Here is a 27,805-nt window from a genome sequence, read left to right as displayed (position 1 = left end):
CCACAGGCCTGCAGGGCGGCCCAGGGAGATGGGCTGCTGGGTGCGGAGCCCGGAGGCCGGAGGGCAAAGCACCCACCCCCCTGTGCCCGCTCCTTCCAGGTGCCACAGGGCCCTCCACAGGGTCAGGCCCCTTCACCTTCCTCTGCGCGCCTGCCCGGTCCTGTCTTCCTCTTGAGGGATGCGCTTGTTCAACACAACACGGAAGAAGCAGCCATCAGTGGTTTATTGAGGGGCGGCCTGAGCTGAATGTCTGCCCGCCCTCCTCCTGCAAGCGGCCCAGCCTCCCGGCCGAGGAGGGAGGGGAGGGAGAAGAATGGCCCCGCTTGCTGCACGGTTTGGTCTCTCTCCAGGCAGCGGGCAGCGGGGGAGAGGGAGACTGCGCTGGGCAGCGGGGGAGGGGGAGACTGCGCTGGGCGGTGAGGAGGGGCAGCGGGGGAGGGGGAGACTGCGCTGGGCGGTGGGGGAGAGGGAGACTGCGCTGGGCGGTGGGCAGCGGGGGAGGGGGAGAGGGAGACTGCGCTGGGCGCTGGGCGGTGGGGAGGGGCAGTAGGGGAGAGAGAGACTGCGCTGGGCGGTGGGGAGGGGCAGCGGGGGAGAGGGAGACTGCGCTGGGCGGTGGGGAGGGGCAGCGGGGGAGGGGGAGACTGCGCTGGGCGGTGGGCAGTGGGGGAGAGGGAGACTGCGCTGGGCGGTGGGCAGCGGGGGAGAGGGAGACTGCGCTGGGCGGTGGGGAGGGGCAGCGGGGGAGAGGGAGACTGCGCTGGGCGGTGGGCGGTGGGGGAGAGGGAGACTGCGCTGGGCGGTGGGCGGTGGGCGGTGGGCAGCGGAGGACAGGGAGACTGCGCTGGGCGCTGGGCGGTGGGCAGCGGGCGGTGGGGGAGGGGGAGACTGCGCTGGGCGGTGGGCAGCGGGGGAGAGGGAGACTGCGCTGGGCGGTGGGCGGTGGGCAGCGGGGGAGAGGGAGACTGCGCTGGGCGGTGGGCGGTGGGCAGCGGGGGAGAGGGAGACTGCGCTGGGCGGTGGGGAGGGGCAGCGGGGGAGGGGGAGACTGCGCTGGGCGGTGGGGAGGGGCAGCGGGGAGGCACCTCATTGAGTAGCGTGGCCGGGGGGAGCGGCGCCGACTGCCCATGGCCAGGGGATTCGGTTACGGAACCGAGGGCCCTGCCGGTCAGTGACAGCCCCGCAGGGCCGCTGGGCCGGGCTCCACCGTCCAGGGAGCGGCTCATCTCGGAGGGAGGGCCGTTCAGGCTGACGTCGCACCAGCCGGGCGCCGCCCGCCCTGAGGGACTGCACATCCAAAGGGGTGGGGAGCCCCAGGGTGATGCCCAGACCCCGAGCAGCCTCCCTCTGTCGTGGCCACGGCGGAAGGTCTGCCAGGCTGGGCATGGGCAGGAAGGGCCAGGGCAGGGCACAAGCAGCAGTCTCCCCTGGACGGGCCCACGCGGGTGGGAGGTGAGGGCTGGGTCAGGCGCCACGGCTCGCTGCATGGGGCCAGAGCTTGGAGGCAGGGCCACGGGCCTGAGAGCCGGGCCCGGGCAGGGAGGCAGGCCGGCACCATGTGGCACCCACCGCTAGTCCCACTGAAGAGAAAGGTGGGGGTCGGGGAGAGAAGCCCACTTGTCTCCCACCCCGTGATGCTCGGCTTCTGAGCACGAAGACCGTGACCGTTAGAAGCCTCACGCGGGAGAGCGGCCTGGGTAGCGTGTGCCAACGGGGAAGGTGGGGCTGGCCAGGCGGCGATGGGGGCGGGCAGAGGGCGGGGACGGCGGGCCCAGGACCGGCCTTCCTGCAGCCCGAGGACAGAGCGAGAGCAGCGGGGTCAGCGGGGTCAGCGGGAGTGGGTGCCTCATTCCCTCCGGAGCTCACGGGGCCTCGTTGGAGCCAAGCCCGTTGCCTTTGTTGACGTAGAACGGCCGGTGGTGAGACTGCGGGAACAAGAGTAGTTAGCGGTGCGGACGGCGGGGATCCCACTAGCCAGACCCACCCCACCCTAACCCCCCGGGAAGCAGCAGTGGTCTGAACCCCAACAATTCTACGAGCTGTGGCCTACCCTGCAAGCTCGATCTATCCTGTGATCAGGACTGGGCCCCCATGCTACAGAGTTTCCAGGTTCAAATCCTAATTAGAGTCCATTTCCCGCCATTGGTTGGTGAGCTTGACCCTCAGGCCCTCATCCGGTTCCCGCCATGGCCCGGGCCTCCCAGCTCTGCAGCTCTCGCTCTGCAGGGCCCTCTGCTCGGTAGGGCCACACAGCACTGCTCACTGTGGGGTCGCCACAGCCACCCAATCCCGGTTCCTGCTCGCATACCCCTTTACAGAGAACAAGCCGAGGCGCGAGAGGCTGAGCCATCTGTCCCCGGTCACTCAGCTGGTAAGTAGAGGAGCCGGACGCCAGGCCCAGCAGCTGGGTCCACTCCATCCACCGTCCCCGCCCATTCTCCAAACCACTCTGGGTCTCGAGGGCTCTGCGTGCTCGCTGCTCCCTTTGCCTGAACCTCCTGACAGAGGCGGTGGAGAGGCCTGCGCCCGCCCCGGCCCAGCAGGGACCACGGCCCGTCTCAGTCTCCTCTTCCACCCTGGCTCCTCCTCGGGACTCAGGAAGCCTCTCAGGACAGAGCCCGCGCCGCCGCCCCTCGCCGCCGCCGCCCCTGCCAGGTCTGCGTGGCATTCAGCAGCGACGTCACAGACTCGGCGCGCCCCTCGCTTCCTAGGCCCCTGGCGAGCACTGTGCCTCGTCCCTGAGCTGGTCAGAGGCGGAGCCCAGCAGCACCCCCTGACCCCCTGACCTCCTGACCCTGACCCAGGAGACACCAGGCGCCTCCAGCCCTGCCCTTGGCCTTGCCAGCTTAGACCCTATATTTCCTAGGACTCCTGGCTGGGCCCAGTCCCCAGCAGGCCTGGGGCCTGGGAATGTGGGGCTGAGGCCTCAGCGCATGCCTCAGGGACCCCACCTATAAGCAAGGGAAGAGGCGGAGGCCAGGGAGAGGGTGACAGGCAAGGCACACAGCCACCTAGCCGCAGCGTCTGGACCAGGTCTCCGGACCCCACGTGCCCGCTGGACCCCAAGCCTTCAATGCAGCAAAGGGAACGGCCTGGCCATGGCTGCACCTTGCTTTCAGGGAGGCGGGTCAGGAAGATGGGCCGCAGGTCAGTGTGAGAAGGCTGAAAGGCTAATTCCAATGTAACCCTGGTATTTGGGGGGCTAGCAATCTGAATCTGTGCCAGCAAGCCCAGTGTGCACTCTTGATAACCTATAACTAACTCACTGCCTCTTTCCCAGAAACTGGCCTTGCAAGACCTGTTACCTAAATACAGAGGCATAAACGATGAACAGTGCACAGCCTGGCGGGGGTGGGGGGGTGGGGGGGTGGGGATGGCGGGGGTGGGGGGTGTTATTAGCGCTGGTGCCAGGCCAGACCATCAGATATGGTCTCAAGACCCCCAACACCTGGGCCCTTTTTGCAAAGCTCGAGAAAGGACCGGAAGCATAATCCATAATCCATATGTGCGGGACAAAGACACGGGAAGATATAAAAGAGAGGCCCGTGCATGTTCCTTTGCTCAGACTTGGGAAGTGATCTGCTGAGTCCGCCGGCGTAATAAACTGTCACTCCTTTTCTCTAAGGCGTGGCTTGGTTTTCTCCCGTCTTCTGCAACAAGTGAGCAGCGCTGCCTTTAGGCCCCGAGCGGTGGGCGGGCAGAGACACAGAGCACCTGAGCAGCCCCCCCGCTCCCCGGCCCTCTGTGGGTCACAGTCACCGCCTGTGAGGGTTGGAAGAGCTATGAAATCATCCCAGCCGTCTGACTCAGAGGCACCGAGGAAGAATGGCTCCCGTGAGGTCACATGGCAAGTTGGTGAGAGGCCTGGGGCCAGCCCCCAGGCCGCCCAGCCCCCTGGCATAGAATCACCCGCCTCTTCTCCAGGCTCTGGGCGCGGCGGCAGGCACCAGGCCCGGCCAGCACCTCGAGGTGGCCATGAGCCCCCTCCCTGGGCAGCGGGCTGACCCCTGCAGGGCCGGGCCTGGCCTCCATGGGGAGCCTGCGGAGACCGTGACACAGCGTCTGAGGGCGGCCCCGATGGCTGAGGTCTGTGCAGGGCCCGGCATGTCAGCTACCGAAACCTAAACACATCTGCTCCTGTTGGCACCGCGGCCGCGGCACTCCCACCGCCTCCCCCACGCTGCCCAGCACAGGGCTCCTCGCCGGGTGCCGGGCCCCGGCTGAGCGTGTCGCCCTCCCAGCTGCAGCAGAGCCGTCATTCAGCAAGCACAGGTGCCCAGCAGCCACCGGCCAATCACAGCCCAGGCCGCCCGCTTACAGATGAGAAAACTGAGGCTCAGAAAGTCCCTGCTGACTTACGCCCCCTGCCTGTGAGCCCCGGATTCCTACTGCCATTAGCTGTGTGCATGGCCCACAGATGTCCCCGTCCCCCAAGGCCCCGGGCAATGACGGCTGTCACCGGGGAGCCCCATTTAGCGCCCGTCTGGCCACGCCTGGCCTGGGCAGACTCTCGCACGGCTCCGCACTCACCAGCAAAGTCTGCTTGCCAGATTTCCAAGTCTGGGGCTGGACCTTGGGGCTCTGGCTCCGCACGAGGGAGGGGTAGCCTGGGGAGACAGAAGCTGTGGTCAGAGGAGGCCCTGAGCGCAGGGAGGCCCCAGGGCGCGGACCCATCTCCAAAGTGACCCGCGGGGAGCCCCCAGGGCGCGGACCCATCTCCAAAGTGACCCGCGGGGAGGCCCCAGGGCGCGGACCCATCTCCAAAGTGACCCGCAGGGAGCCCCCAGGGCGCGGACCCATCTCCAAAGTGACCGCCAAGCTCCATCCAGCCCGTTCCCAAGGAGAGCCCCCGAGGAGGTGTGCAGCCCCCAGGGTCCCACTGGGGAAACGTGGGAAGCTAGCCAAAGGGAGGGCCCGAGGCAGACAGAGAGGAGGAGCGGGCCAGACGGGCTGGGCCAGCAGCAGCGGCGTGTCCCCCAATCCAGGTCAGGGTCACTCCACTCTGGAAATTTCCTCCCTGTCCCCCACAACCGCCCCACCCCCTCCTGAAGCCTCACCCCTCCCAGAGCCCAGGAAAGCCTCTTCACAGCACAGCCTGCCGCTCCACCAGGAGGCCCCGCGCCCTGCTGCACGCTGTGCCCTCCCTGCCGGCCCACTTGGGGGCTCCCGCTGGGACCCTGCGTGTCTCCCGGAGCCCCGCCCCATCTCTGCGAGCCCCGCGGACGAGCCGAGCCGATGCGAACCCAGGTTTGCTGGACACCAGCCCCGCCCTCGGGCTCTGCAGCCCCTCCTGCGTCGAAGCAGGAGGACGGCCCAGGAGGGGCAGCTATCGCCCTGTGCTGTGTCCAGGGTTGAGCCCAGGCCGGGGCCTGCAGCAGGGGTCCTGGGGGTCCCCTGGGAGTCTGGGAGAGCTGTGGCCACAGGACTGGGAGAGGCCCTCAGTGCCAGCCAGGCTAGACCCTCTGGGCAGGAGCGGAGCCCGGGAAAGGCCCGGAAGCAGAGGGACTCGGGAAGTCAGCAGGCCCTGCCCTGGCCGGTGCTCAGCAGGTTGGAGCCTCGTCCCGTGCACCACAGGGTTGCGGGTTCGGTTCCTCGTTGGGGCACACGCCTAGGCTGCAGGTTCCACCCCTGGTCAGGGCATGTGTGGCAGGCAGCTGACCAATGTTTCTCTCACATCGACGCTTCTCTTTCTTGCTCTCTCTCCCCTTCTCTCTAAAAATCAATAAACATGTCTTTGCATGATGTTTATAGTGTGGGATTCATGAGGTCAAACAATTAAAAAAGAAAGAAAGCCCGGCCGGTGTGGCTCAGTGGTTGAGCGTCGACCTATGAACCAGGAGGTCAGGGTTTGATTCCCCCTCAGGGCACACGCCCGGGTTGCCGGCTCGATCCCCAGTGTGAGGCGTGCAGGAGGCAGCTGATCAATATTCTCATCATTGATGTCTCTCTCTCTCCCTCTCCCTTCCTCTCTGAAATCAATAAAAAACACAAAACATTAAAAATTAAAAAAGAAATCAACAGGTTTGTCCCTGGCGAGGGCCAACGAGAGCCCTTGGGGACCAACGCTGCTCAGACCCAGCAGCCAGCAGCACCGGGCGGGGGCGGAGACACGCAGAGCCCGGCTCTGCCTGCACCGGGGGCCTTGGAAAGAGGCCCACTGCCCCTGACGGGGGCCGAGAGTCCCACTTCTCCGTGTCCAGGAGGAAAACCCCACACCAGCCGGAGAGGGGGTGGGGCCGCAGGAGGGGTAGGGCAGCCAGGGTGACAGTGGGCACCCACCCTCTCCCGGAGGAGGGACCAGGACGTAGAAGAGGCGAGAGCCCACAAGCTGCCACCGTCCCGTGTGGGAGAGAAAGGGGCGGGGACGGACAGGTACCAGGGCTAATTTTAAACAGCTCATGGGTGTCCAAGGGCCTGGAAAACTCTGTGGTGGCCTGTCCCCAGGGGGGGAAGTGGTCGGGGGGCCTCCCAGGGCCTGCTGGGAGAGAGAGGCGTTAGCGGCGGGAGTTCGGGGCTGCCTTCCCGCAGCCAGTGCTGGGAGCGTGCTCTCTGCCTCCTGAGCTGCGGGCGGGCGGGAGGGGCTGGTCCTGGGGCGTCTCCTTGCTGCACCGGCCCTGCCTCCCTCCAGGGCCCTTCCCCGGGACTGGTGAGCTGATCTGTGGGGGTGGCCGCAGGTGTCCCAGCTATTCCTGGAGGACATGGTGCGTGGAGGGGGCCCGCCTAAGGCCAGGTGAGGACACAGGGAGCAGGCATCCCCGCCTCACCCCTGCCAGGCGGCCTTTGCCTGGGCCTGACCACAGAGCAGGGAGGGATCCATTGAGGGATCCGTTGAGGGATCCGTTAGAAGCCAGACAGGCCACGGGGACCCCGTTCCCTAGCTCCTGCCCGAGGGCACCCTCTTCACCTGGCTGATCTTTCCAAACCTCTGCCCTGGGCACAGGCTGGGTCCCAGCCGGGAAGAGGGGGCTGAGGATGAAGCCACCTTCAGAGGCCGCAGGCAGGTTGCTACCAGAATGTACTGGCTAAAAAATGCCAACAGCGTAGGCTGAAATCAGCACACGGAGCTCTGGATCTCCTTTCCGCTGAGCCTGTGCCCGTGCAGACAGGTGTCCGGAGCTCTGACAGGGCGGCACCTCTGATGACGGGCCGCTCTGGAAAGCCGGCCCTGCGAGCCCTGCCCTCCCCCGGAGCCTCCCCCTCCCCCCATCCGCCATCCTGTCTTTCAGGCCAGGCATCTTCGGTGCCGGAACACGGGCGGGCTCCCTGCCCCATGGCTCACCAAGCCTGGACATCTCCAAAGAGACGTGAGGGCCTGGGACCCCCTGTGAGGGGTTTGGCGCGAGCCTCCCCTCAAAGCGACCCACCTCCAGGGCCCGAGGGCTGACTACTCAGCCACGTAGAGCCCGGGAGTGGATCAGACGTGGAGGCCCTGGAGGTCCTGGCGCCCCTTTCCCCAAAGCAGCTGGAGGGCTTTGGCTCTGCGGGCCGCTGACAGGTGCCACCTGGCCACAGGGTTCAGCTCACCCAGCAGGGCGACGGGGTGAGCACAGGGAAGGGAGCTCTCTGCGGTGGGGAGACTCGGGGCTCAGCCCCCAAGCACCTGGGGATGTGGGGAGGAGGGGGTGTAGAGGGTGTGGCCGTGCCCCGGCGCCCACAGGGGACAGTGCGATTCAACAGTCCCAAGAACGCTGCCGCCTGCCGCTGCCGCCCTGGGGAGGGAGCGTGGCCCGGCTCCCAGCCCAGGGCTCGGGCCCTGGGAGGCCAGGGCCTGGCGAGTGAGGAGCAGGCCAGGGGCAGGGCTGCAGGGAGCAGGCTCAGAGCTCACCTTTCAGGGAAAAGGAGGAGCTGCCTGGGACCCCGGGCAGGGGCAGGTCCTCGGGGCTGTGCGTGGTGGAGGAGTACTCCCAGACGCGCGACGTGTAGTTACCTGCGAGGCGAAGGAGAGGGTCAGGCCACAGCGGCCGGCCAGAGGCCAGAGGCAGGGGCCAGAGGCAGGGGCCAGGACGAGGCCATTCCTGGGACTGTCCAGTCCTCACCAGGTCTCAAGCCAGGAGGACGCTGGGCCCACTCACCTCCTGCCAATCAAAGCTGTCCTTCCGGACCAGGAAGTGCTGCGCCCGGCCCGCCCCGCAGGCCCACCGCCGTCCATGAAGGCTCAAAGCCCACACCGCACGGCCCGCCTCTCCCCACAGCCCCCCCCCCCGACTCCCCCGCGTGCCCTCTCCATCGCTCATCACCCCACCGCTGCACTTGGGGTTCCTCGCACACCGCAGGCTCCCTCCTGCCCTGGCTTTTTGCACAGACCAGGCCTGGGGTACTCCCTGTGCACCCCCACTCTCAGCAAATCCATGCGTTGGTCTTCAGTGTCAGCGTCCACGTCACCTCCCCAAATCTGTGTGAGCTCACCACGCCCCCTCACCACACGCCTGCCCCCGCGGTGCAGGTGCGTGTTCAGCGGTCTGTCTCCCTGCTGGGCTCCGAGGGCAGCAGGCACCCGTGCCCGGCCCACAGCCCGGCCCAGAAGGGGGTCCTCGGATGGCTGACAGATGGACGAGTGAGCAAATGAACAAAGAAATGCAAACACAGGCTAAACGTTAGACAGGGAAGCTGCGACACCTCCTGGCACTCTGCTCACCGGGCGGGGCAGCTGACACGTGTCTATTTGCAAGCATGTCCCTGTGGCCTGGAGGGAAGGAGGCAGCTGGCGGGGGGGTGGGGGCATACAGGACAGTGGGGGTCCTCAGGGCCCCTCTGGAAAAGGCCCCTCCTCTGACGCCTCCTGTCCGTCCAGCCGCAGGGTCCCAGTCCTGAGACCTCCCACCGCTGCCTGACGGGCGGTCCGGGGCTCAGCAGTCCGAGGGCTGGTTGTCCACCTGCTGCAGGTGAGCCCCGCCCACAGGGTCCCCAGGAAGTCTCTGCAGCCTGGACCTCAGCCAGCACGTCCATGGGCCATGGGCCTGTCATTCCCTCATTCGTCTGTTCTCTCTCTCTCTCTCTCTCTCTCTCTCTCTCTCACAAGTGTCTCCTGAGTCCCTTCGGGCCCGAGGTGGCGGCTGTGAGGACAGACCCAGCTTGGCCCTCACAGTCTGCCATGCCCGTGATGGTGCACAGCCCAGTCCTGGACATGAGGCCGGGCGCTGCCCCGTCCAGGGGTCCTGCCTCCAGATCTCCAGGACTTCGTTTCTTCTGAAGAGGCCCAGACTGGCCTCTGCAGACTGGCTCTGTGCCAGGGGGGCTGGGAGCTGGCTCAGTCTCCCCCCCTCCCTCTGCACGGGGCTGGGCAGCACCAGGGGCCCCGGGAGGGGCCAGGCCCCCAGCTGGGCTCCCAAGCCCACCGCCTGCCCTCGGCGTGAGGTCCACCGCAGCACCTGGCAGAGGCTGGGCAGCTGGCCGTCCCCGGGAGGCCAGGGCTCTGTTCCCATCTCATCTCTCCTGGGCCCAAGGGCATGTCACCCTCCCCTCTCATGGCAGGGCACCCCCCTGACGCCCAGGGCGGGCCCATCCTCACCGTGCCACCCTGCCCCTTACGGCAACAGGAGTCTGGCTTCACCGCTGTCGGCTTTGCAAGGTGTAAGCACGCAAATCTGCAAGGTCCCTCCTGCCCCGACACATGCTGAGGGGCGCCCCCAAATCCACCCAGGCCCCAGTTCCCCTGCTTGTCCCCAAGCAGAAGGTCCCCAGACTCGGGCTCCCAGGGGGCCCTGCTCCCGCGGCCTGAGGCAGTGGCTCACACCCGCACACACAGGCACACTCGCCCTTTACACTCAGCAGGGCCCTTCCGTCCACTTCTGAGCTCACAACCCCTCCAAAGCCCCCTTCACCTAGGACTGGAAGCCCCGCCCACGGCCCTCCCCGCTCCCCCCTCGCCCCGCCCCCCTCGCCCTGAGCCCCCCCTACCTTTGGTGCCATAGAGATTGTTGAAGTTCTTCTGGCTGATGTCCTTGGGGAGGCGGCTGGGGGACACGGGCTGGTACGACGTCCTGGCCCCCACTGGGAAGCAAAGGGGAAGGGCTGTCCCGCAGAAGGTGGCTGGCTTACCCGGGGCTGGTGCCCGGGACCTGCAGGCCCAGTGCCTGTCCCAAGGACCAGATGCCACTGCGACAGCTCACTGGGGTCTGGGGTAAGGCGACCGTTTCATTTACCCCCAAGTCCCCGTCGGACACATTCTGTTCCGGCCAAGAGCACCAGGTGCGGCCTGGACAGCCTGGGCAGAGGCAGCTGGTCCCCTGCTCGGCACTGAGGGCACCAGAGGCTGGAGAGGCCAGAGCCCTGTGGCTGCACCCCCGCGGCCGGGACACGGGCTCCTGTGAGGACGGGTGGCCACGGGGACCGTGAGGCGCTGGATGGAGGCCCTGGGCCCTGAAGGGCTGAGGAGCCCATGGACATGACAGGTGCTTCCCCGGGAGAGGGTCCTCGCCCCCCCCCCCCACGCCCACCATCCCAGTGTGGCCTCTGACATCAGTCTTGAGATGGCAGCGGACTGGGATACACCCCCCTTTATAGACGAGAAAACACACTCCTGCACTAGACGGCGTGGCTCGGGGGTTGACTGTCGGCCTAGGAACCAGGAGGTCAGGGTTCGATTCCCGGTCAGGGCACACGCCTGGGCGGTGGGCTCCATCCCCCGTGTGGGGCGTGCAGGAGGCAGCCGGTCAGTGATTCCCTCTCATTGGTGTTTCTCTCTCCCGCTTCCTCTCGGAAATCAATAAAACATATTGTTAAAAAGAACGCACACCCAGGTCCTTCTGGGGGCCCCTCCCTCCGCAGAGCCAGCCCGTCGGGCCCCAGCCCCTGCCCAGCCCCTGCTGGTCCTTGCTCCGCCCCTCCCCCCGCAGTGCTCGCACCCTCCCCGGGGCCTCTGCACTGAGTCGCTGTCTCTTGCCGGGCCCTCCTGGGAGCCTGGCTGACCAGCCCACTGCCCGGAGCCCCAGGCCCCAGCGGCCGGCCCTCCAGGGGCCTCGCTTCCTGAGTCTCTGATCTCCTTGGCCTTCGCTGGTCTCTGCCTCCAGCCCAGGAGCCCCCAGAGGGCACATCTCCTCCTGCTCCAGGGCAGGCGGGGCCGGGGCACGGGGTCGGGGGGCCCTGCGTCTCCCCTGCAGATGCCCAGCCTCACGCACAGGGCATCCTCTTCTCAGACAGGGACAGCGGGGCCGTGACAGGCCGGCTCTCAGGGGCCACGGCGGGGTGCTCTGCCCTCCCCACCCCTGCCCTGCTCCTCACAGTCTGCAGGGGAGCTGCCCTCCCACCACTGTCCTCAGAATGGGGGGCAGAGCAGGGGCAACTCGGGGCTTGATGCCCAGCAGGGTCTGGCCCAGAGGCCTGGGGAGCGAGGAGAGAGGGCCTGGTGGGGAGCTGGGATCTCCCAGAACTGCGTCCGAAGGGCAGGACTCGCCGTCCACACCGGGACTGTGGGGCGGGGTCAGGTGCTGCCGCCTCGCCAGGCCTCCACCTGAAGTCCAGGTGCCGTTTTCTCATTGGGTGGGGCAGCTCCTCCGAACTGAGCTCATCCCTCCCACCCCTGCACCCCACCCACTGTGTGCACCCCACCCACTGTGTGTCCCGGGTGAGTCAGTGCAGGACTGAGGCCTCCTCCACGCGACCCAGGGGTCCCCACCTTCCCTCGCCTCTCCCCACACGTATTCTCCCCCCAAACGTGCCTGCACCCCTTCCCCCACATGCCTGCACCCCTCCCCCCACATGCCTGCACCCCTTCCCCACACATGCCTGCACCCCTCCCCCCACATGCCTGCACCCCTTCCCCACACATGCCTGCACCCCTGCCCACAATGCCTGCACCCCTCCCCCCACATGCCTGCACCCCTTCCCCACACATGCCTGCACCCCTGCCCACAATGCCTGCACCTCTCCCCACACATGCCTGCACCCCTCCCCACACATGCCTGCACCCCTCCCCCCACATGCCTGCACCACTCCCCCCACATGCCTGCACCTCTCCCCCCACATGCCTGCACCTCTCCCCACACATGCCTGCATCCCTCCCCACACATGCCTGCACCCCTCCCCACACATGCCTGCACCACTCCCCCACACATGCCTGCACCCCTCCCCCCACATGCCTGCACCCCTTCCCCACACATGCCTGCACCCCTCCCCCCACATGCCTGCACCCCTCCCCCCACATGCCTGCACCTCTCCCCACACATGCCTGCACCCCTCCCCACACATGCCTGCACCTCTCCCCCCACATGCCTGCACCCCTCCCCCCACATGCCTGCACCCCTCCCCCTGCGGCTGGCGGGCCACACCCGCCTTACGTAAGGGGCATTGTTGTTGTGCCAAAGAATGGGACAGGCTCCCACAGGCAGGACAGGCAGGCACTGGCCTGCACCCCACCCCACGGCACCCTCTCGGGCGGGGAAGGCGGGCCCACAGCGGGGGAGAGCCGCCCGCCGCCATGGCCTGAGGAGCAGGACGATGCGGACACCGAGGCGGCAGCCAGACCCAGCGGGGCCGGGCGGGGAGGAGTGGGAAGGAAGGGTGGGGCTGGAGGCGAGGGAAGGTGGGGACCCCTGGGTCGTGAGGAGGGAAGCCCCTGAGGAGCAGGGTGCCAGGTCATAGGTCATCCGAACAGGCACATGCCGAGATGGTCCCAGGCGAACAGGACAGTGCCCTCGCCCACCCAGGGCGCCTGGCGAGTCTCTCCGCGAAGAGGGCGCCTTACCCTTGGGCGTGAGGTACATGGAATATCTCTTCATGGTGTCGGGCGCGCCCCAGTCGCTGGCGTAGCTGCCAGTGTAGTTGCTCATGTAGCGATGGTCACCCCCTGGGAGGAAGGAGCCAGGCGGTCAGCGGAGGGGCTGAGGGGAGCAGCTGCCCCGGGGCACCCCGGCCTCGCTGAGGCGGTGCCCCACCCGCTGTTTCCGGAGAGGTGCGGCTCCCCAGCCTCAGAGAAGGCAACACCGGCCGCACCCCCTCTGCTTGGGGCCCCGGGGCGCAGGGGGCTCTGCCTGCCCTGCACAGACCTGGGAGCGTGTGCACAGACCGGGAGCCGTGTGCACAGACCGGGGAGCCGTGCGCACAGACCGGGAGCCGTGTGCACAGACCGGGGAGCCGTGTGCACAGACCGGGAGCCGTGTGCACAGACCGGGAGCCGTGTGCACAGACCGGGGAGCCGTGTGCACAGACCGGGAGCCGTGTGCACAGACCGGGGAGCCGTGTGCACAGACCGGGAGCCGTGTGCACAGACCGGGAGCCGTGTGCACAGACCGGGGAGCCGTGTGCACAGACCTGGGAGCCGTGTGCACAGACCGGGAGCCGTGTGCACAGACCTGGGAGCCGTGTGCACAGACCGGGGAGCCGTGTGCACAGACCGGGGAGCCGTGTGCACAGACCGGGGAGCCGTGTGCACAGACCTGCATCTGCCAGACGCTGCTGACTCCCCTCCCCATCTGACAGGCACGCAGCCCCTGTGCCCCCAAGACGCAGCCCAGGGCATGGGCGAGGAGCCTGGGCTCAGGAAGCCACTGGCCCGATGTGGCTGGGCCAGCGAGGACCCGGGGTGAGCCCAGCCCCCCACTGCTGCATCCCTCGGGCGGGCTGATGCCCAGGCTGGCCCCCAGGCTGGGCTGGAGAGGTGTGCAGAGGAGTGAGCTCTCAGAATGGGCACGACTCCTCCCCCGCCCGCCCCTCACTCCTCAAAACCCAGTGTGGCTCCCTGCTGCCCCCAGCCCTCCTCCTCACTCCCTCTCCTCACTCCTTCCCTCTCCTATGCTCCCCTCCCCTGCCCGCCCCTCCCTCCACGTAGGCCAGGGGAGGGAAGAGTGGCTGGTCCCTCATGCTGCACCTGTCCCTGTGCCCAGCAGCCCTGGCACGCAGGAGGCATCCCTGAGAGCCCTGGCTGTGGCTCAGCCCTTCCCGGCCCCGCCCGGAGGAAGGCGGCTGGTGCAGGCCTCTGCCGGCAGAATGAGGCCCTGGCCTGTGGGCGGCCGCCTAGGGGGGAGGACGGTCAGTAGGGTCTCCCCGTTCCCACAGCCAAACACGTTCCCAGCCACACTGTGGCCGCAACAAGAACCAACCCGGAGGCCGGGCCCCGGGCGCAGGTGCGGGCTGCCGACGTCAGAGGCACCCCTGCTCCCGGAGCCGCCGCCCTCCACACCCGACGGAGGCCGTGGCCGACAACCGTGACCCAGAAATGGCCAGTGGTGGGGCAGGCCACCTGGGCCCGTCGGGCCATCCTCACGGGTCTGGCCAGCCCTCACCTCCCCCAGGTGGGCGCCCGGGGGCTGTGGCCACCACACGCTCCCGCCCTCCGCGTGGCGCCAGCCGCCCCTTGGACGGGATGAGATGGGAGAGGGTCGCAGAGCGTGAGAGCTGCCGGGGCCTGCTGGGCGGGCGCCTGAAAAGCTGTTCCTCGGAGCCTCGGCCCTGGCCCGGGAGACACGCTACAGCCGAGAGCTCAGATGCTGGCGTGGAGAGCGGGCGGCCTCTGACTGCCGGCCTCACCCCTGTTGTCATCGCACCGTCATTAGCAGGAGGGTTTCGGGAGCCGAGTGCCGCTGAAGCCAAATGCTCGTCTCACTGCCGGGGCTGACCCGTCCTCAGAGACACCGTGTGATGCCACCACCACCCAGACATGCAGGGGCCCCGCTGGGCCTGGCACTTCTGCACCCCAAAACGGCACACGCTGCGCCTGCCCGCCTCCTCGGGTGTCTGGGGCCAGAAGACGTTAGTCAGGCGGTGTCCCCGGCCTGGGCCGGCCCAGGACCAGGCGGGCTCTGGGGAGAGTGCCCAGGCGTCTGCCCTAAGGGACGGAAGGGGCTGGGACGGGGCAGGGTAGGCCCCAGGGTCGGAGGGTTTCCGGGAGGCTCTTCAGTGGCCTCTGTGGGTGGAGCAGGAGCAGGATTCAGAAGAGACGCTGCCTTCAGGGGAGCTGGGGAGTCACCAGGACAGGCCTGGCTCCCCAGGCCCGGCCTCTGAGCTCACAGGTGTCCCACCGGCCCCGCCTGGCCCCCCCCCAGGCCGGCCTCTGAGCTCAGAGGACTCAGCACAGGTGACGGGCAAGCTCCCTCTCCAGGCCAGGTGCAGTTCTAGGCCCACCTCCCGAGGCCGGCAAAGCCCTTACAAGCGGCAGCACAGCCCGGCCGGCGTGGCTCAGGGGTTGAGCATGGACCTATGAACCCGGAGGTCACGGTTTGATTCCAGTCAGGGCTCATGCCCGGGTTGTGGGCTCGATCCCCAGTGAGGGATATGCAGGAGGCGGCCGATCCATGATTCCCTCTCATCATTGATCAATAAAATATTTTTTAAAAAGAAGTGGCGGCGTCCACCCAGCTGCTGGACTGGGCCTGGCATCAGACGCAGCCCCTGAGCCTGACGGGCGACCACAGAAGAGAGACATGTGGGCGCCGGCGGCCCGGCGGCCCCTGCCCGAGGCCCCTGCAGGGCTGCCTGCCTTCGGCAGCACGTCCAGTGGGGCCGCGCTCCAGCAGCCCTAGTACCACCGCCACAGGTGCGATGGCGGCGGGGACACGGGCCGGCCGTGGGGGCCGCCGGGCCTGACCGGGAGGAGCGTGCCGCGGCCACGGCGCCGGCGAGGACCCACCGTTCTCCGCGGGGCTCCTCTCGATGAAGCCGCGGCTCAGGTCAGCCTTGCACACCTTCTCCACGTGGCGCATGCACACGTTCAGCAGGTCGTCCCGGCAGTTGCCCAGCGCCTGCCCCAGGCCCTCCCCCTCCAGCAGCACTCGGTAGCTGGGCAGGGGTGGGGGCAGGGAGTAATTGCTCATCAACGCGCCAAATTCCTGCAAGGAGGGAAAGCGGCCCTTAGTCTGGGAGGGGTGGTCTTGGAACCCTCGGCAGGGGCTGCCACGGGCAGTTGGCAGTCTCCACACTGGAGCCGGAAGAGCCGGGGTTGGACCCAGCTCTGCTGTTAACGAGCCCATTTCTCTCCGTAAAATGGAAGCGTTTGGCCCTGGCCTGTTTGGTTCAGTGGGTAGAGCGTCGGCCTGTGGATGGAAGAGTCCTGGATTCAATTCCGGTCGAGGGCATGTGCCCGGGTTGTGAGTTCCGGTTGGGGCACATGAGGGAGGCAACAATGGATTTGTCTCTCTCACATCGATGTTTCTCTCTGTCTCTCCCTCTCCCTTCCACTCTCTCTAAAACTCAATGGAAAAATATCCTCGGGTGAGGATGAAAACATTTTTAATGAAATGAAATGAAATGAAATAGGAAAGAGTTTGACTAAAACCCACGGATGGCAATGCCCTGACAGCACGGCGGCAGCCGTGGGACTCGGTGGCTCCCACCGCCACACCGTGCGCCACGCCTGTCCGTGGGGGGAGGCGGCGGCACCCTGGCAGGCGTGGGGGTGAGAGCCCTAAAAAAGGCGGAATTTTAGAGCGTCTGTGCCAGTCAGGGCAGCACCTCCGTCCAGGCCGCTCGGTCCCGCCGCCTCACCTTTGAACTCCTCTCCCTCCCCTCTCACCGGAGAACCCCTTTATTTTCCAAATCCTAAGGGGCCTGCAAGACCCAGCTCAGTCCCACCTCCTCCGCACGCCGCCCCAGCTCCCTCCGCCTGCGCGCCCCTCCCAGGGCCTCCGGGACCCCCCTCCTGAACCACCTGGTCTAGCAGTGACTTCCACATGCATATACGTTGCTCTCCGATTGTCTGGATGCAGCTCCTTGGGGACCAAAACCATAACCCCTAGTGAGAGGACTAGGCAGGCAGGAGTATCCAAAGCCCTCCAGCAGACAGGAGGACAGATGGATGACCTTACCAACAGCCAAGATCAAGGACGACAGCCCTAGCTGGTGTGGCTCAGTGGATAGAGCGTCGGTCTGTGGACTAAAGGGTCCCAGGTTTGATTCCGGTCAAGGGCACATGCCCGAGTTGTGGGCACGATCCCCAGTAGGGAGTGTGCAGGAGGCAGCCTATTCATGATTCTCTCTCATCATTGATGTTTCTATCTCTCTCTTCCTCTCTGAAATCAATAAAAAATATGTCATAATAAAAATCAAAAAAAAGATCCAGGACAACAAATATGCAGCGCTTCTCGGCCACAATCCCACACCCGAGCAGGCGTCACTGACCGTCACAGACTCCTTCCTGCGCGGCGACAGCACTGCCCGAGGGCCAGGTGGCCCTGGGCGCCATCCTCCATCAGGCAGGGAAACGGCTCGGGTAGAAGAATTAAGGGGAGAGGTGGGCCGGGGCGTGGGTGGTGAGTGGTGGGTGCATGGGAGGTGGGCGACAGCGATGCCGGGAAGGCGGGGTGGCCGGGGGGGGGGGGGGCTCACCTGCAGGAACAGCACCGAGTCGCTGATGCTGTGCAGCTGCTCCCGCGTCTGCTTGTCCTCCTGCAGCACCTGGGCCCGCTGGTCCAGGGCGTCCACGATCACCTTCACCTGGCCCACGGCGTCCTGCTCCCGCTGCTCCAGCGCCGCCCTCACCTCCTCCTTCTGCTTCTCCAGGTCCCGCACCAGCTCCCGGAAGCTCTGCTCCAAGACGGCCTTCTCACTGGTGGTGAAGCTCTGGGTGCGGAGCGAGGGCACCGAGGGAGGCGGGTCGGTCACTGGGCGTCCGGCCGCAGCGAGCCGTTCCATTCCCACCGGCGGGTCTTTCCCACCCAGAGCCCGGTGGGCCAAGAAGCTCACTCGAGGCCTCAGGAGAAGGCAGCTCTGATGGAGCGGCCAGGTGTGTACAGCCCGCCGTTCCTCATCCCCCGGTGGCCCCACCGCCGCCACCACACCTCCCCGCCCCGTGGGCAACGCTGTGGCCCAAGAGGGCCCGGGAGTCCGGCTGTGCTCCCTGGAACCTCAGCCAGGCCCCAACGCCACCGGGAAGTGGACTGATGGATGCACATGCGGCCGGGCCACGAGTCAGATGTGGTTTGCAATTACTCAGACCGTGGCACACGCACACCTAACCTCCTGGCACAGGGAGCGAGCAACGGCAAGCCTGTGGCAGCTGGTGGCCTGCGCGGACAATGGGGGCACCGGAAGGTGGTGGCTCTAGAGTCTGTCTGTCCTGGAACGATGTCACGTGAGTGTCGGGTGATGGGTAGGATCCCACTTGTACCCCTGGCCCCGAATGAGACGAGGGATTGGCCAGAACGCCAACGCGAGTGGGAGAACCGGGAGAAAACCAGTGTGGGGGTCAACGTGGGCCCGAGACCTCCAGCAGGAGGCCCGCCTCTGCCCGGAGGGGCGGGCAGCGGGGGCGGCTGTGCACCTTGATGCGGTCCTTCTCCTTCTGCCACTTGTCTGCTTCGTCCTCGAGCTCGATGATCTTGAGCTGCAGCTGCTCCTTCTGCAGGGACAGCTCCGTCTGCGGGGAGGGGGGTGGGAGGAGACGTCAGGGGGGTGGGAGGAGTGGGGAGCGGTCCCCACCTGACAGAAGGCACAGGCACCTGGGAGCCTGGGGTGCACCAGGTCCCCCCTTGCCCCCTGGGCGTTACATGCAGAGCCCCCCCTTCCGCAGCGTCTCCCTGAGGAACATGAAGTATCCACAACTGCCGGGAATGTGTCTCCATCGCTAGAGTCTGAGCAGCCGCCACGGACCTCCACACGCCAGGCATGGAGGCTGCGGGAACCACAGCAGACAGGGGAGGGGGGGGGCTGGGGGCGCGAGGTGAAGAGAGCTCCCATGGTGGGGGGGGGGGGGGCGGTCTGGAAAGCATGCCCCGGGCTTCCCCGCTGAGACTGGTTCCTCTCGGGAGAGGTGAGGGCGGGGTTTGGCCTGGGCTCTGGAGGAAGGCTGGGGAGAAGCCACTGCCACAGACACGGGCAGGAAGACAGCGCGCAGAGGCCGGGCCGTGGACGCAGCTCAGCCCGCATGCTCGCAGGGGTGGAGCCGGCCGAGCCCTGGCCTGGAGGCCCGTGGAGTCTGGGCCTGGTAGGCAGATGGCGCTGGGAGGAAGGGACACGAGGTTGGACAGTGGGCCTGTCCCAGGCTGAAGGGGCAGGCGGAGGGGGGCGTCGTTGCTGGCTCAGGAATGGAGGAGCTGGCCTTGAGTTTCTCCCCCCACCCCTCACCCCCCCCCCACACACACACAAGGTCTGGCAGACGGGAGAGCAGAGAATAAAAGTGCGTGCAGGGTGCGCTCCCACCTCAGGCCTGGGGCATCCAGGAGGGACCCGCCCAGAGCACAGGACTGGGCATCCGAAGGCTTAACTCCGGTACTTCCCCTCCGGGCAGGGGGCCTTCACAGCCCCCTGTGCACACGCCTCACCTGTCACGGAGGTGGGCAGGGGGCTGCCTCCAGGGAGCTGTGGGGTTCCCTGGGACCAGGAAAGGGACGCTCTCAGCAGGTGCCTGGCACAGGGCACCGCGAGCGAGGGCAGTGGGCAGGCGGGCAGGTGAAGCCGGGAGCACGGCCTGGGTGGTGCACGTGAGCGGTGTGAGGCGGACACGCCGGCACAGAGGGACGTGTGCGCAGAGAGGCCGGGGAGGGCGCTTTGGGGCAGCGGTCGCCAACCTTCCGGACCTCGCGGACCTCCGTGGCCCACGGACCACCGGTTGGCGACCGCTGCTTTAGATTAAAGATGCAAAATAGATCCCGGAGGTTTGGAGGACACGGGGCACCCAGAATGGAGGTGGGAAAAGGGGGTGAGTGGGGGACGATTTGACCAGAGAAGGCAGAGGCCAGAGGAGCCCAGTGTCTGGAGGGAGCAGTGGTGCGGGGCTCGGGGGCGGGGAGCGGACGAGGCCATGTCGAGGCTGCGGGCGGGACAAGGACAGCGTGCACTCACTGGCCAAGAGCAGGAAGAGGCTCTGCCCACAGAGGAAGAGGGTCCGATGAGGTTAGAAATGTTTCAACAAGCCAGGCCGCCCGGCCGTGCGGCTCAGGGCTGGAGCCTCGGCCTACGAACCAGGAGGTCAGGGTTCGATTCCCGGTCAGGGCACAGGCCCGGGCTGCGGGCTCGACCCCAGCGTGGGGCGTGCAGGAGGCAGCCGACCCATGATTGTCTCTCCTCACTGATGTTTCTCTCTCTCCCTCTCCCTTCTGCTCTGAAATCAATAAAAAACCATTTAAAAATAATAAAAAAGCCTGGGCCAAGGGCAAGGGAGCCAGCCCCGCCCGGGAGCCCATCCTGCTCCGAGGGAGAGGACTGTGGGCTCGCTGAGGGGGAGGGGTCCAGCCCCGGGAGGAACGGGTGGCTGGCCGTGCACCACGGGGGGGGCAGGGACCGGAGTGGAGATGCGCTGCCCGCAGCCGTGGGTGGGAGGTCAGCTGGGCGAGGCCAGTCTCATCTCTCTGGGACACGAGGAAGCTGCACACCAAGCGTGTCCAACTCGCGGCCCACGGGCCACACGCGGCCCAGCCAATATAATGGTATGAATAACAATTTCATAACTTACATTTTACAATATCCTGTTATACAAAATTATTATTATTATTCTTTTTTAAAAATATGGAACGCTTCACGAATTTGCGTGTCATCCTTGCACAGGGGCCATGTTTTAGCAGATGTGCTGCCGAAGCGAGCACGGTACATAATTATTAACAACGAACCACAGCGTTCGCTAATGGCTGATGACTACAATCGTGCTGCATTCATTTCCCTTATGGTCCTTACGCGCAGGCGCACCATCTCTCTCCACTAACACCAGCAGCGAATACTTTAGCAGCCGATGGCCACGTCCTTAGTCTTGGACTGACTTGTTTGGTGTGCGCAACAGGAAATATTTCGCTTTCGGAGAACAAGAAAAATAGGTTTATTTGCGTTACGCTTATTAATTTGTGCAGGTATTCAGTGTCTGGTAAGTTAATGTTCAAGGAAAAATCTTAATGTTTATTAAAATGTTCTATTATTTTATGTTAACGATGACTCATTTATTTCAGCCCTTTGTAGTCAGCACGTCTCTCCCGAAATAAACCTACGTTTCTATGGAAATGGAAGCTTTTGTTTGTTTGCGGCCACATCCACTCACACCTTGTTTCCTGGGCCCGTGTCGCCTGCTGTCCCCTGTGCGCGGCTCCGCAGCACATCCAGGACCAGCCCCGCAGAGCCCCGCGGCGCTCGGGAGGGAACCTGGACGGAGGCTGTGCTGCTAGCACGGCCCCTTCTCAGCTCTGGGTGAAGGGTTTAGGGGAGACCCTAGCGGGGTACTCAGCCTCTGTGTGCCCCTTGTCGACACCCCTGCGGGGAAAGGCGGGACAGACCGAACCGGGACACCGCGCTCGGGGCCCGGGCTCTCCGGCCGCACGAGGGGAGAGGGGCACTGCTGGAATCACTGAGCACCTACTGTGTGCCCGCCATCGCTCCTCTCACCGGCACCCTGCGGAGTGCGGGTTGTACCGATCAGAAACCACGCCCGTTTAAAATGGCAGGTGAGAAATACATCACTGATGACCACGAGCTGTCCTAACGCGGACACCGACCAACAATCTGCCAGGTTTCAGAGCCTTAGCTCTTGAGATCTAAGTGTGTTGTTGTTGTTTTTAAAATTATTGTCTTCTAAATGTTTGGAAGTTATTTTGTCCAAGTACTTAATGTAGTTTGGCTCAAGTACTTTTAAAATTTAAATGGATATTTTAGCATTTAACGGAAGAAATGGCTCTGGTTTACCTGAGAAGAATGGCAGCATGACTTGGTGTAGACTTAAAAGAGAACATGTTGTGACTATCTTATAAGGTGGAATGGTCATTGAAATATCAAGAACTTGAGTAATTATATTTCCTGAATAAATGTATGTTTATGAGTTTTCTAACTTAAAAAAAATAAACAAAGATGCAGAAACCAAGGCCTGGAAATCTGGCCAAGCTCGCCTGAGCCCTCACAGCTAGAAAGTGGTGAGACCAGGAGGCAGCAACCCTCGGTTCTGCCGTGCGGCCGCCTGGCCTCTGGGCTGTCCCTGTATCTCCCCGGACACCCCTCCCTCCCGCGCTGCTTCAGCTCACAGGCTTCCCCCCTCGCAGGGGGCAGTTTGGTGATCCCACCCCTTCCTCTTGGTGCCCCCCCATACCCTCCTTATTGCCCTTGGGCCCCAGCTCTCTCTCCTCTCCCTTGGAAGGTGATGAAAGTGGTGTCCGATGGGGCCTCAGCTCCCCGTTCCCCCCCTCCTGACTTCCTCCTCCTCCCCATTTCATCCTCTTCACCTGCCCAGGCCTGTCCCTAAGCGCCTCCTTTGTTCCGCTTCCACCTCTGGCTCTGAGGCCTCGGGGGAGCAGAGGTTTCCTTGAGAGCAGAGAGCGGCTCAGCATGTGCCCCAGCCTGGGGGAGGCCTCCAGCTGCAGACACACCTGGACACTCCCACTGCCCTCGGGGAGGGGCGACTGAGATCAGGCCATGATCTCCCGCTGGCCGCATCAACCACACGGGCCACTGGCTGAGGCATTTGCCAAACGAACCAGTTAATTGCCAAATTTGTACTCTCCGACAAGTGGTGATTATCTGGACGACAATCTGAGATGCTCAAGCTCCCCGTTTCCTCTCGGTGCCCATGGCCACGGTCCGTCTGCCTGGCGGCTCCCCCTCCTGCTTCCTCAGGGGTCAGGCGGGCGGGGGGGGGGGGGCTAAGACGGGTGGGAGAGCATCACCAGGCCAGCGCCACGGCTGTGGCCCTCGGGGAAGTCACCCCACTTTCCGGGCCTCGGTTTCCTCCTGGTAACATTGAACTAGATCTGGGATTCCCAACCCGGCAGCACGTTAGCAAAGATCCCAGGCTCTGAGCCCTTGACCCAGCACCTCGGGGGGACACCCCGGGCATCTGTGTCCTAACAATTCATCAGGCCATCGTGTCAGAGGTCGACTGTTGGAAGCCACTGGACTCAGGGAGTCCAAGGAGAGCCTGCAAGTGGGGGAGATAGGACAGCCTGGCTACGGCCCCACTAAGGACTGAGCCAGCACTGCCTCTCCCCGGGCTGTGATGAACTTCAGGTCAGTCTCTGACATCTTTGAATCTCCCTTCCTTCCTTCCTTCCTTCCTTCCTTCCTTCCTTCCTCTCTTTCTTTCTTTCTTTCTTTCTTTCTTTCTTTCTTTCTTTCTTTCTTTCTCTTTCTTCCTCACCCAAGAATATTTTTCCCATAGATTTTTAGAGAGAGTGAAAGGGAGAGAGGAAGGGAAGGAGGGAGAAAGATGTGAGAGAGACACATCGATTGGTTGCCTCCTGCACGCGCCCCAACTGGGCCTGGAATCAAACCTGCCACCTTCTGGTGTGCAGGCTGCCGCTCTACCCACTGAGCACACTGGCCATGGCGAGCCTATTTCTTCATCTACCAAGTCAGTGCAGTAGCCCCACTGGTGAGACTGTTGTGGGAATAACCACGGAACACCAGGGTGTGTCCCCGAAGCCTGGTGTGCCTCTTGCCCGTTTGCCTGTCACTCTCCCGCCGTCCTGTCTCCAGCTTCCCCCTCAGCACCCACAGAGGTCACCCCACCTCCTTTCCTATCCGCCCGCTCCCAGAGCAGCTCTCCCCCCAGACCTCGGTCACGGCCAGGCCTTGAGCTGGCTTCTCTTCCTAAACCCACCCCTGCTCTCTCCACAGAGCTCTTGCGCGCACCAGCCCAGCGTTCAGGGCTGAGGGGTCATGACTGCCCGGCCCCGCAGCCGGCAGCTCGGCCTCCGTGGGGAGCCGGGCACCGAGGGGAGAGGCAGGGCTCTGAAGTCAGAGCAGCACACGGGGCCCAACGCCTCCTGGGAGCAGGCGGCCCTTTGCTGGGAGGAGCCGCCCTCGCTCAGCAGCAGGAAGGCCTGGGCAGACGGAGGAGGGGGGCAGGGGTGGGTGGCGTGGGCACAGGGGTGCGTGTGTTCCTTGTTACCTCGTCAGCCGATCCAGCCAGGGGAGCACCCGAGGCCGAGGTGGTAGACACCTGGGGGACCCCTGTGGCATTCACAGAAAGGGACAACGTTCTGACCCCGGCCGCCCCAGAAGGGCCGTCATGTAGCCACCAGGTGCCCTGCCCCCGCGCTGCCTCTGCTCGGAGCCTAGGAGGGAGGGAGGGGAGGAGGGAGGGAGACGGACACCCTCAGCTCATGGCACCTGCAGTGAAGCAACGTGTCTGCGATGATCTCACCCGGGCTCTCACCGCCAGCCTGTCCGACAGGTCTGGGCAGAGCTCCCTGGCAGAGTGTGGGCCGGTGCTGGGTCCGAGGGGATGCGTCAGAAAGGTGCCGGATTGATGTGCGTGTTCATTCGGACCCATTAACCCACGCACTCTGCTTGGTGCCACGGCTGGTGCTCCCGCAGAGCCCGGCCCAGGCAGGCTGTCTGCTCTCCCTCCGTCCCGGGCCGGCACCGCACACACATACACAGATGCACGCACACACATGCATGCACACACCACACGCACACACAGGCGCACGCACGCTGCATGAAGCTCCCACCATCAAAGTCACGTCTGTGGGTCAGACCCTCTCCCGGAGGCCCGTAGAGCGCGCCGCTGAGTCCTGCCCCTTCAAGGCCGTTCTCCTGAGCTGCTCCCGATGCTGGACAAGAACTCGGGGAGATGGTCCCTCAGACCCTGCAGCGGGACGGGCCCTCCTCCCGGGCCTGTCCCCCCCCCAGTGAAGCGGGAGGAGCCTTCGTCCTGGTGACTGTTCACCTGCGGTTGGTGTCGGGCGGAGCCCCAGGAGCTGCTGTGCGCTCTGCCTCCGGCCTGCGCCTGCGCCTGGGGCCCCCGACCAGCTGTGCCTTCGGGGAGAGCTGCCCAGGCCCCTCTGACCTCAGGGCGCCTGCGCTTTCCTAGGTGGGGACACCCTTGTTTCAGATGAAGTTGGCCCAGCCCTACCGATGAGCCGGACGGAGGGCTGCTGCCGGTCACAGACGCGGGAGCCCCAGGCGGCTCTTGGCTCCGTTGTCCTCCCTCCTCGTCCCTGAGGCTTTGACGACATTTTCAAAGCCCCTCGGGTTCCAGGAGGGCAACGTGGGAACCAATCCGTCCAGCCCTCGGTTTCACCGGGAAACCAAGACCCCGTGCACGAAGGTTAGAGTCACACCCAGGAACAGACCGGGGCGGGGCCTGGAGCCCAGGCAGAGGCGCTGCCGTGGCCTGGCTGCTGTGGCTGCTGTGGCTGCTGACGATTGCCCCTCATTCTGGGTGATTTCCCAAGTCAGCTCCTGGGGGAGGGGCTCTGTGCCCCCCACATCTCGGCCGCCCAGTAGGAAGGTAGGAGCCAGGCTGGAGTGGGAAAGTGGGGGGAACTGGGAGCACCTCCTTCCTGGGCCGAATGAGGTATTTTTCCATCTCCACATGACCCCCCTGCCCAGGGAGAGAGCCGCCCACAGCTCCTGGTCAGGGGGCCGGGCATGGCCGTCCTCAGGGTCCCCGGGGGCTGCCGGGCGAGGCCGAGTCACGTGGGAGCACCGGCCCAGCTCCCCTGTGGAAGGAGCCTCGGCCGAAGCTGAGCCCTTAAAGCAGGACCTTGTCCAGGTTTCCCAGTCCACACGCCCCTGCTCCTCCCCACAGCAGCACAGGCAGGGCCACATACACGGAATTCATGCAACACACGCACCTGCCAACCATACAAACACATGCAGACATCCATGTGTGCACATAAACACCCGCACGCCTAGAAACACACACACATATGTATATACCCCACCCACACACAAATGCCGACCTTACTAATGGTGTCCGCCCACAGGCCTAGGCAGGTTCTGCACGCACCCACACGCAAAGCACACGGGCCGGCGGGGAGGTAAAGGCGGCCAGAGGGGTCAGGCTGGGGGGGGGGGGGTCAGATAGAGCGGGAGTCGCTGTCCTCTAAATGCAAACTCTAAAGCCAGAGATGAAGGACGTTTAAAGGTCAAATTCCCTCTACACCCCTGACCCTTTCCCGGGGCCGGCCCTGCTCAGAGCGAATGGAGACTCTCCCTTAAATATAAAGGAGGAGCGGCCAGCCCGGCTCAGAGCAGGCCTGAGAGCCGACTCTCGGGTCTGGCGGGTTGGCCCTGAGCTCTTGGCCTGGCCCCCATCTTCCCTGAGCCTCTGCCTGCTCCTCCAGGGGCAGGCCTGTCTCCTAAGGCCCGGGGCTGCTCCCGACCCTCAGCCGGGGGTGAGCCGGGGACAGAGGAGGCGGCAGCCCCAAAGCTTAGGCCCCGTGGAGGAGAGCAGGCGGCAGAGCCTGCGGAGAGGGAGGGCGGCCGGGCCGGGCGGGGCGGTTACCTCCTTCTCGGCCTTGGCCTCCTCCACGGTCACGGTGTTGTGGCTCTTGTGCTCCTGGAACATGCACAGGTAGCAGATGCAGGTCTGGTCCGTCTGGCAGAAGAGCTCCATGGTCTTGCCGTGCAGCGGGCACTTGCGGGCCTCGAAGTCGCCGATGGGCTCCAGCAGCGGGTGGTCGCGGAAGGCGGCGCCCTCCAGGTGCGGCTTGAGGTGCAGCTCGCAGAAGGAGGCCTGGCACACCAGGCAGGACTTGACGGCCTTCTGCTTGTTGCCGATGCAGGAGTCGCACAGGACCTCCTCGGCGCCCGGCTTGGCGCGCGGCAGGCCGCCCAGGCCCGCCCGGGGGGAGCTGTGCCTCCGGGCGCCCCCGGGCTCCCCGGCGGGCAGGGCGGGCTTGCGGGGCTCCGAGAAGATGGACTTGCGCAGCTCCCCCTTCTCGGCGAAGGTGACCGGGGGCTTCTTGGCGGCCCCCAGCTGCAGCCCCGCGTAGGGGGACCGCTGGCCGTCCCCGGAGTCCATGCTGAAGTAGTTGGGGCCCTTGTCGTCCACCGACTCCACGAACTGGATGATGGGCCGCCGCCACTCGCTCCCCAGGAACAGGGAGCTCTTCCCCTCCCCTGGCTTTGGGGCGCTGCCCGGGCTCTTGCCCTCAGCCGCCTCCGCGCCGTGCCCGTTGGTGGTCTTGGCGTCTTTACCGTCCACCTTGGCCCCGGTCTCAGGGCTGCCCGCGGGGCCCGGCAGGCTGCGGGCTTCCCTGGCCTCCGGGCTGGCCCCGTTGCTCCGGGCGGCGTCGGCGTCCATGGCAGGCGCTTGGCGGGTCTGTCTCGGGTCAGGGGCTGCGGCGGTGGCCTCTCGGCGGCGTCTGCTGGGCAGTGGGACCGGCAGCGGCGGAGCCCGGAGACACACCTGGAGGGAGAGGGAGGAGGCGGGAGGGCGGGCTGGGCGAGCCCACGCAGGGCTGCCTCCAGGCAGGGCAGCTCATCTCCCAGGCCACACCCTGCACAGTCAGACCCGCCCGATCTCGGAAAGGAGGGTTCTCCTCCCCCAGTGAAATTGTTTTCCCCAGCTCAGCGACCAGTCCGGCTGCTTCGTTCCGACGCACCTTTTAAAGGGGCGCCTCTCTGACAGGGGGCCAGCTTTGCTGAGCCGAGCGGCCCCGGGGGCAGAGGGCTGGGAACACGTGTGACGTGCGGGCCTGGGTTCCAGAGGGGAGGCTCCCTGCCCGCCGCGGGGGTGGGGGAGGGGAAAGGATGGGCGCTAGGGATTTTAGGTTTGGAATGAAATGGCTGCCAATTATTTAACTCCCCTTGCCAACGCCCAGCCACCGTCCTCCGTACCTTACAATCCAACAACCTGCTCAGTGATGCCGCTTAACAGACGAGAAAACGGAAGCTCTAGGACGAGAAGGCACTGGCCTGTCACCTGGGAGAACCGGCATGTGAGCCCAAGGCCTAGAGGTGCTCGGGTCTGTCCTCAGCCCAGTGCCCAGCGCCACCTGAGCACCCCCGTCAGGCGGCCTCGGAACGCCGTGCCCGGCAGCCCTGACAAGGCGCATACCGGCGGCGGCCACTCCTGTCAGAGCAGGCCAGGACTTGCTTGGCTCTAAGAGACAGAGACACAGCAATGAGGAGAATTCAAGCAATGCCAGGCCAGGTGGCTGCGTCCTGGGGCCCAACACTGAGCTCTCAGCCCTCTCCACAGCAGGTGTGCTGAGTGACTCAGAAAGCATCCGCC

The 27,805-nt window shown here is 65.4% G+C and overlaps 1 protein-coding gene and 1 pseudogene across 1 annotated transcript; both read right to left on the bottom strand.

Moving 5' to 3' along the window:
- Window positions 1–968: 968 nt before the first annotated feature.
- On the bottom strand, window positions 969–27,551 carry TRIM29 (tripartite motif containing 29). The gene is made up of 10 exons (XM_008150069.3): window positions 27,409–27,551; window positions 26,072–26,977; window positions 18,191–18,286; window positions 17,257–17,490; window positions 15,563–15,761; window positions 12,683–12,784; window positions 9,898–9,990; window positions 7,826–7,927; window positions 4,531–4,607; window positions 969–1,925 (listed from the first exon to the last, which is right to left on the bottom strand). The coding sequence occupies exons 2-10, from the start codon at window positions 26,870–26,872 to the stop codon at window positions 1,863–1,865; spliced, it is 1,767 nt and encodes a 588-aa protein (XP_008148291.2). The 5' UTR covers window positions 26,873–26,977; window positions 27,409–27,551; the 3' UTR covers window positions 969–1,862.
- LOC114234638 (U6 spliceosomal RNA) lies at window positions 20,368–20,450 on the bottom strand (annotated as a pseudogene).
- Window positions 27,552–27,805: the final 254 nt, after the last annotated feature.

Source organism: Eptesicus fuscus, chromosome 13 (genome assembly GCF_027574615.1).
Source record: "Eptesicus fuscus isolate TK198812 chromosome 13, DD_ASM_mEF_20220401, whole genome shotgun sequence".
NCBI classification, from domain to species: domain Eukaryota; kingdom Metazoa; phylum Chordata; class Mammalia; order Chiroptera; family Vespertilionidae; genus Eptesicus; species Eptesicus fuscus.
This window is presented reverse-complemented; position numbering and strand designations above follow the sequence as displayed.

Bases quoted from the DNA above. Each gene is read 5' to 3' on its own strand.
- TRIM29 (XM_008150069.3), bottom strand. From the start codon at position 26,872: ATGGACGCCGACGCCGCCCGGAGCAACGGGGCCAGCCCGGAGGCCAGG. The intron at 12,785-15,562 runs GTGGGTCCTCGC...CCTTCCTCCCAG, and splicing joins GAGGAGCCCCGCGGAGAACG to GGGGTGACCATCGCTACATG. The intron at 4,608-7,825 runs GTGAGCTCTGAG...CTGTCTCCCCAG, and splicing joins CTCCTCCTTTTCCCTGAAAG to GCTACCCCTCCCTCGTGCGG.